Source organism: Colias croceus, chromosome 6 (assembly GCF_905220415.1).
Source record: "Colias croceus chromosome 6, ilColCroc2.1".
NCBI classification, from domain to species: Eukaryota; Metazoa; Arthropoda; class Insecta; order Lepidoptera; family Pieridae; genus Colias; species Colias croceus.
In genome coordinates, this window is record NC_059542.1 from 10,269,149 (window position 1) to 10,286,331 (window position 17,183).

General features: G+C 32.7%; 1 protein-coding gene across 1 annotated transcript in view; it reads right to left on the reverse strand.

The window, feature by feature from the left end:
* Positions 1-10,710: 10,710 nt before the first annotated feature.
* The window catches only part of LOC123692705 (cardioacceleratory peptide receptor-like), a 106,747-nt gene continuing 100,274 nt past the window's right edge, over positions 10,711-17,183 (reverse strand). Inside the window, exons 8-11 of the mRNA XM_045637478.1 lie at positions 16,205-16,306; positions 12,938-13,118; positions 11,831-11,957; positions 10,711-10,788 (exon numbers count right to left, since the gene is read on the reverse strand). Coding sequence (XP_045493434.1) covers positions 10,711-10,788; positions 11,831-11,957; positions 12,938-13,118; positions 16,205-16,306 — 488 coding nt within the window. The remainder of the gene's footprint in view (positions 10,789-11,830; positions 11,958-12,937; positions 13,119-16,204; positions 16,307-17,183) is intronic.

The window sequence follows — 17,183 nt, forward strand, 5'->3', positions numbered from 1 at the left end:
GAATAATAGCAAGCAGGAACTCCATACAGGCCTTTCTAAAATCACTCTTATACAATACTAGCTGTGCCCGCGATTTTACTCGCAATGCTCCGCTCCTATTGGTCTTAACCTTTCTCGATAAATAGACTATCTTACAGAGAAATTATTTTTCAAATTTGACCCATGATTCCTGAGATTAGCGCGTTTAAGCTCAAACTCTTCAGCTTTATAATATTAGTTTATAATACACATAGTATATTCTTTGTCTAGTACCAATGGGAGTTAGTTACCAGGCCAAAATAATTAATACGTAATTATAATTCAGGTTCAACAAACCACAATGAAATTGGTTTTGTTCAACCAATCGACCTTTATCAATCTACGTCAGTGACAAATGTTTGTGACCAGTGGACACTTAATTAATATATTTTTCAGTATTTAGCACTTATTTGGAGCTAAGATGTATAGGCGTTGATGGATTTAGGTTATGAATGCTTTCAAAAACGTTTCAGAGCGTCGAGTGAATGAGTAAAAAATTTTTTTTTATTTCTCGATGTATTACTCGAACTAGGTCCTATTTGGAAAATTATTTCGGTGTGTAGTAGTTCGGGTGTAGATAGCCCATTTATCGAGGAAAGCTACTATCCATACTAATATTATAAATGTGAAAGTAACACTGTCTGTCTGGCTGTTACTCAATCACGCCTAAACTACTGAACCAATTTTCATGAAATTTGGTATGGAGATATTTTGATACCCGAGAAAGGACCTAGGCTACTTTTTATTCCGGGAAAATGACGCAATCCCGTAAATCCCACGGGAACGGGAACTATGCGGGTTTTTCTTTGACTGCGTGGGCGAAGCCGCGGGTGGAAACCTAGTAGGCTATATATCGTCTCGCTAAGACCAACAAGAGCGGAGCACTGCGGGTAAAACAGCGGAGCACAGCTAGTAATTGTATAAATACATACAATAATAAATAATAATATTGTATTAAATTATAATTTTAACATACTCGGAGAAGATAATAATATAATTATATTATGTTCTTTTCGTTATCTCGTATGAAATTACATGAAGATAATCAACATAAGAACATAGTAATTAATTATTATTATCTAAAACGATCCAAGTGGCATAATTTGCCAAAATAATTAATTTGAAATTAGTTTGTTATATTAAAATAAGAGGTTAATCCAATATAAGAATATTAAATTACTTCGGTTTAAAGGTTGTTATAATTGAGATTTATTAAATCCTAACATTTTTGGGCTTGCTCGGTTTCACATACGGACAAAAACTACGGGCAAAAACTTACATCTTCTATTTCAACCGTATAACATTAGGCTTTGGAACCAATTTCTCGTAAAATAACATCGTAACTACTAGAGGTGAGTGAATCTAACTATGTATAACTTTTATAATATCCTATAGAGCTTCTTTTCTCGCTAAAGAATATAAAAATATTTTTATAATAGCTACAAAAGTTTATAGTGTCATTGAAATACGTGTATAAACTATTATGTGGTCGGGTCACTAATATTACAATTTAAGTATTATTCGCTCGCTCGAGGAGAGCATACCAAAATTATAGAGTTCCATTGTTACAATTTTCTACTTAAAACATAAATATAGACCATCAAATTTATAAAGAAAAACGTTGAAATAACCAATAAAAACCAACACGTAATTGAATACATTAGCAAAATATTAAAAACCGCTTCACTGAACATGTTGAAAATGAATTGTAGGCGTACGGGAATCATTGAATTATTCATTATATTTATTCATCAATAGGTAAGATACGCTATCGACTGGAAGCCTATATTCCTTTGACACCGATACCTTTAATATACTTTATTTACATTTTTATAACGCAATATTTTAATATGGATATAGTAAAGTTTTATAGAGGCTTGTTATATTTTTCACATGCTACGACTGCTTGCTATTGACGAAAATTATGAGAAAAACAAATATTTGGGATAAATTTGGTTGTTATCGAAATAAAAACTGAAGCAATTATTTTTTGTCCCCCTCTATAAAAATTAAATTTCATCTTGTTTGGCATAATCTCTTTTGTTAATTTTATATATAAAGTTTATTCAACAACATTCATAGACAACTAATAATAAATTTAATTTTAGATTATAAATTACGAATTGTTTTGAAAATACACTGCATTCTCTTCTAGTTTCCCTTAGGCAAAGGACTTATAACAAAATAAAATACACATTAAAAGGTAGACGAAAGTTAATTGAAATTCCTCGGGACCTCCTTCAACGTGGCGTTAGAATGACGTGCATTTATACCATAAAGTTTTTCAATTAATTGTTATTTAAAGTAAAAGGTTATTGTGTGAGTGTGTGTGTTTATTTTGTTTACAGTATAATAAAAAATACAGTATATCAAATATATTAAAACACTAGGTTAAATTTTAAAGAGCAACTATGAAGTTTCTTGCCGGTTGTTCTCTGTAAAAACGGCTTACCAAATCGGTGGTAAATGGTAAAACTGTGTTATAACGATTCAAAAGTGCTACTGGAAGAAGTTTTATTGAATAATATTATAAAGGTTGGAATTTATTGAGTTTGTATATTATAACATCATGTAAAATCATTCATTGTAGAGTCTGTGTAAAAGTGCACATTTTGATTGTAGGCGTAAGAAATATAGGTACATAAACGTTCTATGAAAAATTGTAAATACTCTGTAATAATATTTTTCTAAAACCATTGATTTTTTCGTCTTACAACATTGTAACGTGATGATTGCTAATAAGACAAATTCTACCAACTGAATAATGAATAATACAATGTCATTCACCCTTGTTTGTTTCAGGTTCAAGGACCATTAAAATTGTGGCAAATTAATGAGATTCCCCGTTAAAATTTATGATGGCATAGTATCGGTTCGTTTAACATTGTACAATGACAATGACGAGGCTGTGATTGTTATGGTGTTCTGTCTTTTGAATTACAAAATTAATTAATGAATTTTACTTGGTGGTTTGATTTTGTTTTATGTAAATGGTTTTTTAGAAGTCTACGTTATAATGCTGACAGCATGCTGACAGTCACATTTGTGTTCTTAAGAAATCAGGAGCTTTTGAGTTCTTGGTAACAGAACATATAATGGATGCCTCAAAAATCTTTTAAATGTATATTATGTTGTACAATAGTTCTAAGAATGTGGTACATCATTGTAGTGAAAAATTGTCTCGTGTATAATAATATTATGATGGATCTCAAAATCGGATGAAACTATAATTCAACAATTCTAATGATAATTAAAAATGCATTTGAATCGTTACACAATAAACTATAAATAATTAATTTACTGACTATTGTTTCGTTATTCAAAAAGTTATTAAGTTCTTACAATTTTGTGGTAAAGTCTGTCTCAGTGACTTATCTATTTAGTCCTTTCTGGAAAATTCTCGCAAGTTCTATTAATTGCTATAATAGTTTGTGATTCCTTGAACTACGTTAAAGTTATTTGGAGACTTAATAATAAAGATTCTAAACTAAGTATTTAATATTAAATGCGGCCATTTTGAAATCTTCTTCATAAAACAATGAAACAAGTACTTTATTTAAAGTTTAAAGGAAATAAAATGTAAGAAAAATATGTAAACTTCTGAGGATTAATACTACTGACCCTCATAGGAGGCCCGTGTCCCAGCAGTGGGAACGTATATGGGCTGATGATGATGATGATGATGATGATGAATACTACTGAAAATTCCATGAATGTGAATATTCCTGTTTCTATAGTGGCACCACAAGTACCTGGTTAAAATGAGACAAAATTTGAAACCAAAAATGTTTGGGGGATAATGCCACACCCGAAAAATTTAGAGCTTTGCTTTTATTATAGTATTAAATGTATTTACTGTATTTTTATTCTTTTTCATAATCTTTATTTAAGATTATGATAGACAATAGGTACTGGTTTAATTTACCTTGATCGATATATTAAAATGAAAATTTGTTTTCCGTATTTGCCCTAGATTTTCCACATAGATGTTTTAAATCAAAGAGACTATTCCGGAAATAGCAATGCCAATTGAAGAAAACCGTGCTGACAGCCAGTATTACTCCACCCCAGGCTATTTTCATAGTTCAAAACGTGACGATATAGAAAACTTTTTCTAATATTACTTACTTTGATTCCGCAACCAATATGGCTTCGGGCGACAATTTCGGCGGCCGCAAACAAGCCTAAAGAAAGTTTGAGCAAACCCCGATCAAATCAAGTAAAGATTGTTATGGTTTGATTTCATAAATCAAATTTGGTTAAATAAGTAAAATTTTATTCACCTTATTGGGAACTTATTGTCATCATTGGAAACTTATTTGCTTAAGAAGAAGTATAATTAACAATTTCAATTCAATTTTCAATTCAAAAGTAATAATTTAATTTTTCTTTTTTCTGGGATATAATCCTTGTAAAGCTTATTAAAATACTTATAAAGCTTATTTAGATTTGTATAATTGTTAAAAGTTAAAGAATCATTTATATAATATATTATGTACAAACATTTAGTAGAAAATTAAAAATCTCTACACGAACTTCCGACAGACAAATTATTATGAAAGTAACCCATCTCTAGTTTATGATACCGTTGGTTGCAGTTATCCATCTTAAAAAAGAAACGTAGGTACGTACAAGCAATTAGAGCAGGTAGAACCTAAATAACATTTTAATTAAAATACTAATTGTACATCAACCGCAAGGTTTTGCCTTTGAAACCTTTAGTTTGTTTAAGACACGTTTCATGTTCAAATAGCACAAATTAACAGGCTCAAATACGTCGCAAAGTACGTAGCAATTATTACAATAATTACTGATTATACCTATATCTACAATTTACCAGTCAATTTAGAAAAACAAAACAAATATTATGAACTAAGTGATGATACAATGCTAATGTAAAGATTTGTAAGTACAATGTAAATGATGAGATGATGATATTCAATTAGAATATGTGAAAATGTTGAATAAATTGCCTATCACATGAAATAAGGCAATGTAAAGCTATGCTCTATCTTTTTGTCTGTTTTGTTTCTATATATCGAGCTTACGAGCACAGACACGATTAAATCGTATTTTTTCACTATTTACAAACGCTCGCAGTTTTTAAATAAACCTTGGTATGCTAGGTACATATGCAGAGAATTTGAATCAGAATAGTTTCGGTTAAGTTAGATCCGTTATTTTTAAAACTAAACAGAAAAAGATGCCCCGCCAATAAAGGCTCCGTACCACTGCACTTGACAGACGTTTAGAAAAACAAAACTGCAAGCATTTGTATAATACACAGTATAATATAATCTGAACAAGACGTTTATTAACTGTGACATCTTACAATTTGTAGTTCTACGAAAAAATTTTACGCTATTTATGAGTAGAGTTGATGAATAAAATCACATGATGCTATACCTACTAAGACTGCAAATTCTTATAATATTTTACGTGGGAATAGTACTTAAATATTTCATGTATAAAGAGATAATAATATTTTTAATTGTAAATTTGTGAAATACCCGAAGATAGTGCCCAATGAAATGGGTATTTATAATCCAACTAGCGGTCCGCCCCGGCTTCGCCCGTGGTACCTACATGTTTAAACTATCCTATCTCTCAAGTTGGATCGAACTGCACATGGTGTGCGAATTTTATTATAATCGGTTAAGTGGTTTAGGAGTCCATTGAGGACAAACATTGTGACACGAGATTTATATATATTAAGAGCAATTAGCATCTGGAAAATCGATTCCCTACAACCTATAGGGCAATAAATAGGAGTAAGGAAAAATAAAACAATCAGGTTTATGTACACTTGAATAATCTTTTTATTATATTTCAATAGGTATATTATACAAAAATAATTGTAAACATTTCTTAGACAATATTAAAAATCTACTCACACACGATTATATTTACGTTTTTTACATATTATTTTCTATTTAAACACATATTATTAACTAGTAAATAATACTATTATTTTTGATATACAAAATATGTCTATCGAAAATGCCAGTATAAAATAATAATAACCTAGATGAATATTAATTTATATAGCAATACAACACTAAATTACATTAAAAATGGACTAGCCGTTAACTATACTTTGTTCAATAAATAGACGAATTTTCTGCTTTTTTTACTCTATTTGCATTTTTATTAAATTTTAAAGATTGAGGTTTCCCTTTCATTTCCTTATCAAATTTTAAATATTACTAGAACAGTATATATCCAATTAATTATAAATAACATCTATGTCTCTATAAATGTATGCCTTGAACAAAATATCAAACAAGACAAATAAATATTATGTCTCTTTGGCACTAAATAGGTTAATTCTTACAATAATTTCTACACACGTAAAATAGCCTCATATTTGATTATGAATAAGGATGACTTAATAAATTCACTTACCTACTTCAAGTATTAAATATTTTATAATATAGTGATTCGTTGCTCTTGCTAATTTTGAAATAACTTATTTAATACGAACAGTAGGTACAATAAAAAAGCAGACCCAATATTATAAAAGAAATAAAATATTAATATAAATAACAAAGTAATTCAACAAAAAATATTTTCTTTCGGTAGAACTAAATAAATGTAATTTAATTTTTTTATTTGATTGTTTCTTGAAAAAAAAATATGTTCAAAAAATAAGAGCATTAAACCAGTTCCAAATAACATTCAAAAAGTTGTCATTCGTAATAAAAAATTAAATAAGCAGTCAAGATGGTTTAATTTCAGGAAATATGTTACATTGCTCTTAACACAACCACTTCAAAATTACTCAGTCTAAACAACAAATACATACAATATACATAGAAATACTGAATATTTGACTATAATTTTAAATACATTTAAACTACAAAACATAACACACACTAATATGGACTATATTTACAATCAGTCACATTTAATTATAGTAAATGACTTATTAATAATAATGAAATACTCGATTAATATAAAAATGTAATATACTAAGAACTACCATATTAGAACATAATACAGACGTTTTACCAAAGACCTAAATATTGTAAAATTCGAAATCAACTAAAATTGAATTGGTGAAACATGAATTTGATTAATAAATTTTATTAAAATACACAATATAAATTATATAAAATAATATTTATATTATAATTTTGCGTCGTTATTTCAGCTGCAGAAAGAAGCGGACGGAGTAGAAAGCAAATGACTGAAGACAGACTAAACTATTTTTTTAACAATTAAATAATTTTAATTTAGTTCATTGTTGAATAACTTAAAATGCAATCACAATATTACATTGATTAAAGAAGGCTTTAAAAATTCGGAATACTTTGATTGTTTTGTTTTTATATTTTAAGTATGCTTGAATTTATATCAATTTTATAAAAGGGAAACACAATTCATAGATTTGCCGTGAATGCTATGCACGATGATAATTATTATTAAAAATAAATGGCTCTAAATTTAATAAAATATGGATAAGGGAAGTACATAAATTGACTCTATTTGTCTTGTATTTAACCGCGCCATCTAGTGCGTTCCCTCAAAAGTTTTAATGAAAGTTTCTTGTTTACTTTGAAGGCTTATCCTTATCCTTATTCTTCTCACATTTCCTTTTCTACCAGGTTGCCTGGCAGAGATTGCTGTGTAGCAATAAGGCCGCCTATTGTGCAAAATTTTTGTACTTCATTAATTTGTACCACATTTCCTTTACTGTTTTGTACAATGAAGTGTTATAAATAAATAAATAAATAAAGACTTAATTTTTTCTCTTTTATTTTGGCCTTGTAAAAAAACCTTTCAGCATAAATTGTTTTTGTTATATTTTCACATTATCATCACTTTCTTCCTTGTTTTTAGCTCAGTTTAAATTTACTAGGGTTGTAGAGAAAAAAATAATAATTATTTTTTTTTTTTACACACTGCTCAGGCATTTGACCGCCATCTCACCTGATGGTAAGTGAAGATGCGGTCTTTCAGGTTAGCATGCCTGATCAGTAAGGTAAAGCCTATTCACTTTGGCCTTGAATAGATCCAAATTGAATTTATATTTTTTGGTTTTTTTTTATGGCATTCAAATGCGTGTGTCCAACGGTGTGTCCCTTAAGACACATAAAAAACTGAAAGGATAGAATAAATTCGATTGCTCAGGCGGGTCACGAGTGGCTGAGTTGGTTAGGCATCCACCCCGGAATGGCGCGAAGGATGCGGGTTCAAGTCCCGCCTCGTGATCGAATTTTTTCTATTCTTTATAAATTTATAGATCCAAATTATATCTATCGGGAAATACGGATGGCGGTAGGGAGTTCCACATCTTCGCGGTTTTTATTACAAAACTGTTTTCGAAGCGCTTGGTGCGCACATGGGGTATCTCGACCACGAAGGGGTGGAAACCAGTATTTCGTCGCAACGTCCTGTATTGGAAAGGAGAAGGTGGTATAAGGTGGTGTAATTCAGTCCCACATTCACCGAAGTGAATAATTTTACACTTCATGTCGAGTTTTTTATGATACTTATTTATAATCCGTTACTGCATCTGGTTCACTCTACAAAATAGTACAACATAGAGATTTTACTTATATATAATAGTTATTTAATATGTACGTTATTAATTTTATGTCTTCACAGTATGTTATTTTGGAGGGAAATGCAAGAGACATTTCGTTGCCTGTTTTGAAATGCAATAATAATTTAAGTTTTGATTGCCTGTTTGTTATTATGTCCTTCAAAAATGGTTGAGAGTAGAGACGCTTTTTTTAAATGACTATTATGGCATGTTAATGAATTTTACATTGCATTTATCAATATTTCTCTTATATACTAATATGTAACATATTTTGTGTGGTGTGTGAATATTATAAACGGCAATGATAATTAAAAAGATGTAGGCACCAATACTTGATCTTCAAAAACGGCACACTAACGCACACGATTAGATGTGAAAATAAGATATCAAAATTCAACTATTGTAAATTTGCGTATAAGTATAGTATGTAGCACGTGCCGTTATTTTTCTTTGCAAAATAATGAGATTTATGTGTGTGCGTATGTTGTATATCTATAATAATATTATAAAGTTGAAAAGTTTGTTTGTTTGAAGGCGCTAATCTCGGGAACTACTAGTCCGATTTAAAAAATTCTTTTGGTGTTAGATAGCCCATCCAACAGGAATGGAGTTATGGGGTAATGGGGTGGAATCGCGCGGAGCAGCTAGTACAGCATAAAAATGTATGCGGAGTGTGATTATCATGAATCAGGATATTTTCAACAACGTCTTGCAAGGAGTATAAATACGTATGTGTTTACATATCAGTTATGTATATTAATATTTTAGACCGCCTCCTTGGTGCAGTGGTTAACGCGTGAGCGTAGAACCGAGGGGTCCTGGGTTCGATTCCCGGTGGAGACGAAGAAAAAAAAAATGTCTCGGTCTGGCAGGACACAGAAGGCTGATCACCTACTTGTCCTTAAAGAAAATCGATCAGTGAAACAGATGTATAATGCATCTGCCCCTTCCCCCACTAGGGGACATGGGACTTCACTTTGTATATTAACATACACACGCGCATCATTCGCATTCATACTACGCACATACAGAATGATACATCGTAGCTTAATGTACCTATGTGGTACACACACGTATGATTACTGACTGACTATGATGCGCGTGTTTATGTCATCATAATTATCATCAGCCCATATACGTTCCCACTGCTGGGACACGGGCCTCCTGTGAGGGTACAGGCCATAATCCACTACGCTGGCCAAGTGTTGGCGGATGGAGCTCGAACCTCGGACTTATCGATTCGAAGTCCGAGGTGTCACCCCTGAGACACCACTGCTCCTGTATGTCTATGTGAATACACATAACTATGCGTGTGTGTCATAAGTGTGTAGCTGCTCTTTGTTATTTACAACATGACAATGTGCGCAATGTGAATAAGTGTGCGAATGTATATGCGAGTGTGTACACACATAATTATGTACACGTGTACACGTATATGTATGTGTATTGCGTGTGCCGTCACTTGTATAATTATTTATTTATTTATTTATTTACTCTTTATTGTACAACATATTAGAATAAAAGTACATAAAACAGAACTATTTAAGATGTACAAATGGCGGCCTTATCAAAGCCATCTCTGCCAGGCAACCTTCAGGCAAAGGACAAATTATAACTTAAGGTAGCCAATTAGCAATAATAACTTAATTTAATTACAACATGACATCCTGCGCGCAGTGCGAGTGTGAGTGCGAGTGTGTATGTGAGTATGTGCACACATAACTATGTACACGTGTACACGTACATGTTGTGTATTTGCGTGTGCCGTCACTTGTATAATTACAACATGACATCCTGCGCGCAGTGCGAGTGTGAGTGCGTGTGTGTATGTGAGTATGTGCACACATAACTATGTACACGTGTACACGTACATGTTGTGTATTTGCGTGTGCCGTCACTTGTATAATTACAACATGACATCCTGCGCGCAGTGCGAGTGTGAGTGCGTGTGTGTATGTGAGTATGTGCACACATAACTATGTACACGTGTACACGTACATGTTGTGTATTTGCGTGTGCCGTCACTTGTATAATTACAACATGACATCCTGCGCGCAGTGCGAGTGTGAGTGCGTGTGTGTATGTGAGTATGTGCACACATAGCTATGTGTATGGTGGTGTGCGTGTGTGTGTGTGTGCCGACGTCACTTGTGCAGCGCGACGAGCAGCGTGGCGCGGCGCGGCGCGCGGGACGCGCTGCCCGACTGACTCGCGTTTAGCGCCTGTAAGTTATGACCAATTATGTTATTAGTATGAATGATTTATATAGTACGATTCAAACTTAATGGCGGCTCGGAAAAAACAATTTTAGGAATTAGCGGAACGTTAAGCCACCTGTGCGCACCCACACTGACACCTGCACCTAATTTCACTATGGACTTCATGTGTCTGCAAATAAATGATTATTATTATTATTAATTTCTGCCATTAAGTATGAATCGTAAAACATTGAACTGTACATAGGTTTGTATAAATACAGACATGTTCAGACCAAGTTGATAAAATATAGAATGTGCAAATCATAAAAATATATAATGTAAGTTTTTAAAATCAAAAACCATCAGAAAATCCAATTAATAACTTTTCAGCTAAGTTTTATTTATTATTTATATACCTAACGTAAAAATGTAAGTGGCAGCAATGATATGGTATACATATTATATAGGAAACAACACTTCATATTTTATATTGTGTGTATAAGCGTAGGATAATTTAAATTTTAAATGTTCAATTTAAACTTTAAACTATAGCGGTGTGGTTACAAAGATCTGGACTTCCTTGTTAAGTTAAATAAACCTGTATCTAATATTATAGGAAAGTTCCCTCTTCCTCAATTATACATAGCAACATGCTAACAATACAAAATTTACTTAATTTACTACTTTTAATTTATAATATAACTAGCTTACCGCCCGCGGCTTCGCCCGCGGCTTCGCCCGCTTGCTCTAAAACGATTTGAAATTTAAACTATCCTATCTCTCAAGTTGGATCGAACTGCACACGGTGTGCGAATTTTATTACAATCGGTTAAGTGGTTTAGGAGTCCATTGAGGACAAACATTGTGACACGAGATTTATATATATTAAGAAGATATACGTAGTTATAAGCAGTACGCAATGTATGGAGCTATCTAGAGAATATTAGCGTATAGAATATTCTCTAAATACGAATAGAGCGTGTAGTACGCTGCGTACTGCGTCTAATATACTCTAGATACTAAATATAGTAATACTAATAAAATATAGAATAAAATTCCCACTGACAGCAGCATGCGAGCGCCTCGCGTGTGTGGAGCTGAGCAGGTCGGAGTGCGCGGTGGAGTCGGAGCGCGAGCGCAGCCGCGCGCCGCGCGCCCGCCCGCACCACACCCAGCGGTACGGCGGGACGCGTCTGCGATGAGAGAAAACGAGTCAAACAACATAGTTATTCATGACTAGCTGCTCCGCGCGGTTAGACCGCCTCCAGTGGTTGACGCGTGAGCGTATAACCGAGGGGTCCTAAGTTCGATTCCCGGTGGAGACGAAGAAAAAATAAATGTCTCGGTCTGGTAGGACACAGCTGATCACCTATTTCTCCCTAAAGAAAAATCGTTCAGTGAAACAGATGTTTGCGTAATGCATCTACCCCACTACGGAGATATGGGACTTCACTTTCGCTCCGCGCGGTTTCACCCCCATGGCTCCACTCCTACTGGTCGTAGCGTGATGATATATAGCCTATTACCTTCCTCAATAAATGAGCTATCTAACACTGAAATAATTTTTCAGATCGAACCAGTAGTTCCCGAGATAAGCGCGTTCAAACAAACAAACTCTTCAGCTTTAGCATAAATTAATCATCAATTTATTAAATTAACCCCGGCCAGGACACGATCAAAAATGATTAAGTATATACTTTTTGAAGTAATTCATGCCTGACTGACAACCAGGGTTCGAACGGGGCACGGCCGCGGCGTTGAAATTTCCACGGGTAATGTTTCATTTGTTACCCGACTCCAGCGAGGTGTAGCATGAATCATGCTTTAGGAATCACCAACATTACATACACATTACCCACATTTCAACACAAGTAGAGCTAGCTCGCACCGGAGACTATTTCTTCTTACCTTATATTTAGTGTAATTTATCGCATACATTGAAAAATAGAGTGATTTAACTGAAACCGATCCCATCTCTAAGATCTAATTGAAATGGAGCCTTATGCAAAAGAGTGAATTTGAATAATAACACATAGCTATTATTACCTAAAATAAAATTACCCTCAATTTATAAAAAAAAAATATATCAATTACAACTCATTTTTTTTCTTTATTTTTAGTCAATTATTAATACCTCCAACCAGTCATAAAACAAAACAGTTCCTATCCTCACCTCAAGCTGCTATAAATATGTGGCGAGAACATACAGCAGATCAAGGGATTGGCTGCTGAGTTGAGTGGTGCGAGCGACTGGATGAACGTGGCTATGGCCAGGTTGGCCTGCGTTGGCGGGATGTGGTCATACACTTGGAGGAGATCGAAGAGGATGTAGGGCGACCAGCAGAGGATGAACACTGAAATTCGGGAAATAATTGGTTATATGGTGGCAAAAAAATAGTAAATATTATCTTGTTATTGAAGAACGAAGTTTGAAATTATGATAGAACATTTTTGCTAAAACGTTATTAGTAAATAATTTGTTGCTAAAAATTTAAGGAATCTGCAACTTAAATTAATGATGGAACGAAGTAAAGAGGAAAATAAATGTAGATAGTTTCAATAAATGTGATACTATAATGAAAATATTAGTTATTAGTAGAGATTTAAGTGTTAATTTAATAATATATAAAATTATAGATAACAATGTAGTGCCAACCTATAACTGTATAATATCGATTCACCAGGAAAATAGAAGTTAAAAAATAAAAAGTTTCCTAAAATTAAAACAATGGCAACTGAAACAGATACCTAATGCCTAATGGGTTTATTTATAGGACCTATTATTAACTGCAGACAATTTTCTATTGTTACTGTCAACAATACAAAACAAACAAGCACCAGTTACTTTCCAAACTCTTAATCCATGTCAAGAACTTACTAATTGATATGTTCTCAGAAATATTTAAAAATAAATGAACTAGAGTCGAAAAACAATATGAACATCAAACGTTACGGACGTCACTCGTCACGTGTTCCGGAATACATTGGCCAAAGAAAACCATAAAATATGCTATCAAAACACTCTACTGTGTTCGAAGTAAATACAAAGAAGAGAACTATTGTCGGATTCGTTTAATACAATATCTGAAAACACATTTTTATAGATCCTTTGAACAATTTGCTGTGTTGGACGAGTAGAGGCAATCACGATAGTGTAGATGGCCTAAACATCTATAACCAGCCGTCGTTGAAGATGGTTTTTCCTAATCGCCGTACTGGCGGCAAACATTGACGATCATTTGTTGGGCAATCGCTGCCCATTGTATAGAGAGCCCGTTTAATAAATTGTAAAAAATTGTATCAAAATAACAATGAAAAAGCTTTACAAGCAAGCGTTACTCATCAACTTTACAAAGATTGAAAGCTTTCCCTTACTTCACCAGGCATAAAAACTAATAGGTATATAATAATGATGGTATGTACTAAAGACTTAAATAATGTCATAAATTGTGAAAAATATTTGAATCTCCTTTGAAGTGACTGAAACAGTGAAAACTAATGTATTAGGCAAACGTTTAAAGCGTGGCCTTCAAATAAGCTTACTATTCAGATCTTGAGTGAAATAAAAACAAACAACCAATTTTTATACAAGAACTGCGCGATAAAAAAATACCATGTAAAATGAATACACAGCGCTATTTCGGAAGTTGAACCACAGTCTAAATATATTGTGATCTTGAACCGTTTCGAGGTGTATAAAATAAACGATACATCTTGCTCTGACTTATAAATGATCTCGTGTTCGTATAGCGTCTTTAGATAATTGCCTTCCCGCTTCCGGTATGAGTTATATGTATTATTGTTTTGAAGATTATCTGGTAATAGAATTTTTATTATGTAACTAAGAGCTTTTGGAGGTTATGAATTTTATATTTAAAAACGTAATGCTTTTTGATCGATATCCACTCATTCAAATATTGAATTTTGGATTTATTTGAGTTTAATACCTACTACAAGTGGTAGGATTGTATGTAATCATAATTTTAAGAATGTTCAATGTACATACCTACTTGAATCTTTAAGCTTTACAAGTAGGTGCTTCCAATGTTCAGTAATTATCTTATATGTATATAAAAATGAATCGCAAAATGTGTTGGTAAGCGCATAACTCGAGAACGGCTGAACCGATTTCGATAATTCTTTTTTTATTATATTTCTTGAAGAACGAGGATGGATCTTATGTAGAGAAAACGTAAACATGTACCACGGGCGAAGCCGGGGCGGACCGCTAGTTTAAAATAAATACCTACTTAAATGCAGTTTATTTCATTTGTAAGATAAAAATAAAAACAAATTACAGTCATCCATTAGTCACTTCATTTACTGCAAACTAATTGGTGTCACCTTCCATTTAATATTTTAATAAGGAACACTAATAACTTTCTTTTAACGGGACGGGATTCAAGTTACATTTACGAGTATGAAAGGAAATACGGACATATGACCCAGTTCCCTTATTCTTAAGAAATATTTTTATTTTAAATCGCTTTAAAACAATTTTGCAATAAAAATTATCTTTTTTCTTTAGGAAAAAACATTGAGGAAACATTTTCGCCCCAAATTTTACAATTTCATAGGAATAGGATCTCTTTGAGATGGTTTTGATATTTTTTTAGAGAATAGAAAAAATCGACCACGATAACTATTAGTATAATATTAGGCATTAATTCATGAACTAAATAACTTATATTGTACATTCTACAACGAAGGTTTAGTACAAATTTCAGATACTAAAACAACAAACAAGTTTATTATGCTAGTTTAGCTAATAATATTAACTATATAATAATAAACTAAAAACATACATCCATCAAATCACCAGATTAGTTCAGACAAACGTTATAATAATGCTCAATTAAAAACGTCTTTTTAAGCTTTACACAGAAACTCAAAAATGACCAAACACACGCAAGTATGGACATCTTATACCAAATTATGATTAATCTCTCTATAAGATGTCTTATTCTATAGATTTCAGCCACTCACTCCACTAATTACTAAACCGACGTGTTGAAAAGCTCTTGGAAGTGATCAATCTTAACTGTCAACTACCTTATGTAATAACTGTCCCGTACCTTGGTAATAAAGTTTGATGATCGTCAGGTTTTATATGTGGTACTTTAATTATATGAAAATATATGAAATCTCGTGTTTTATTCTATGGCTTCGTACTTATCTATGAAGATTATATTTATGATTTATACTTTGTACATATTTTTACTTTGTATTGTTGTCCATAAGATTGAACGGACGTCAACATATTTAGTTGTTGAAAGTGGATAAGCGTTGGCAGACGAATAATTGCAAAACTAAATCGTGACATCTACTGCGAGTCGTAATGTACCTTTATCACTATTTACAAAGATAATAAACGTCCAATTGATCCTCAGATTCGATCAAAGAAATTCAAAACAAGAACACACACACAATTAATACTCACCAAAAACAATGACAAACGTCATTTTGACGCTTTTAATCTTCGCTCTTGGAATGAGACCGCGCGAGCTGGCGCGACGGGACTCCGGCTCGCTCTCCGCTTGCCCTGGAATTGCATTAGATCTACTTATTAACTATCCCAAATATAGTTACAATAGTTTAGTTTAGTTTATAATCTAGTAACATTGTACCAAGTCAATAATTAGCCCAAGTATACTTACAATAAATAGTTTATAATCTAGTGGACTGGAAATTAGAACATAATTGCTAACGTATTCAGAGACCAAATGTAAAACTTGAGTAACACGAAGGAAAATAAATAATCTTCAACAATCTGGCCAGTCCATTGACGTGCTATAAACAACTAGACACTCGATCAAACTTAAAAATTGTCGGATCCCAAACTCTGCCTACTTTCGGACTTCGAAAATTAATACGGTGGTCTTGGATACGTTAGAAATACACATACAATTATTTAATTTTGTGTATTAATCATAATTTTCATTTGCACAAACAATGCAATATGGTTGAACAATATTATTATTCAACCATTTTGCATTGTTTGTGCAAATGAAACTTTTCGTACGACCGTACCGTAATTGGTTTTCTACGTATTACTATTAATTAATATTTCTAGGAGATATAAATATAAATCATTGTTTTAGAATTCAAAGTCGTCATAAGAATACCTGGGGAATTTCAGCGTATCTAAATTGAATGCAAGAGGTCTTGATTACTTAGCTGGGTTGTGCACTTAGAGAAATTGGACCTTTTTAAACACTAAGATAGACCTCTATTGACTTTTCTGTTAGAGCAGTGTATTATTATAATCATATGTAATAGAGTACAATATTATGTTTGAATATTTTATACTTATGAACTATCGAATAATGTACTGCTTATTGAAGACGTACGGACGGTAGGTAAACCAAAGACTACTTGCAATGCAATGGGAGTAGGTAATATAAAATACTAACTCTACG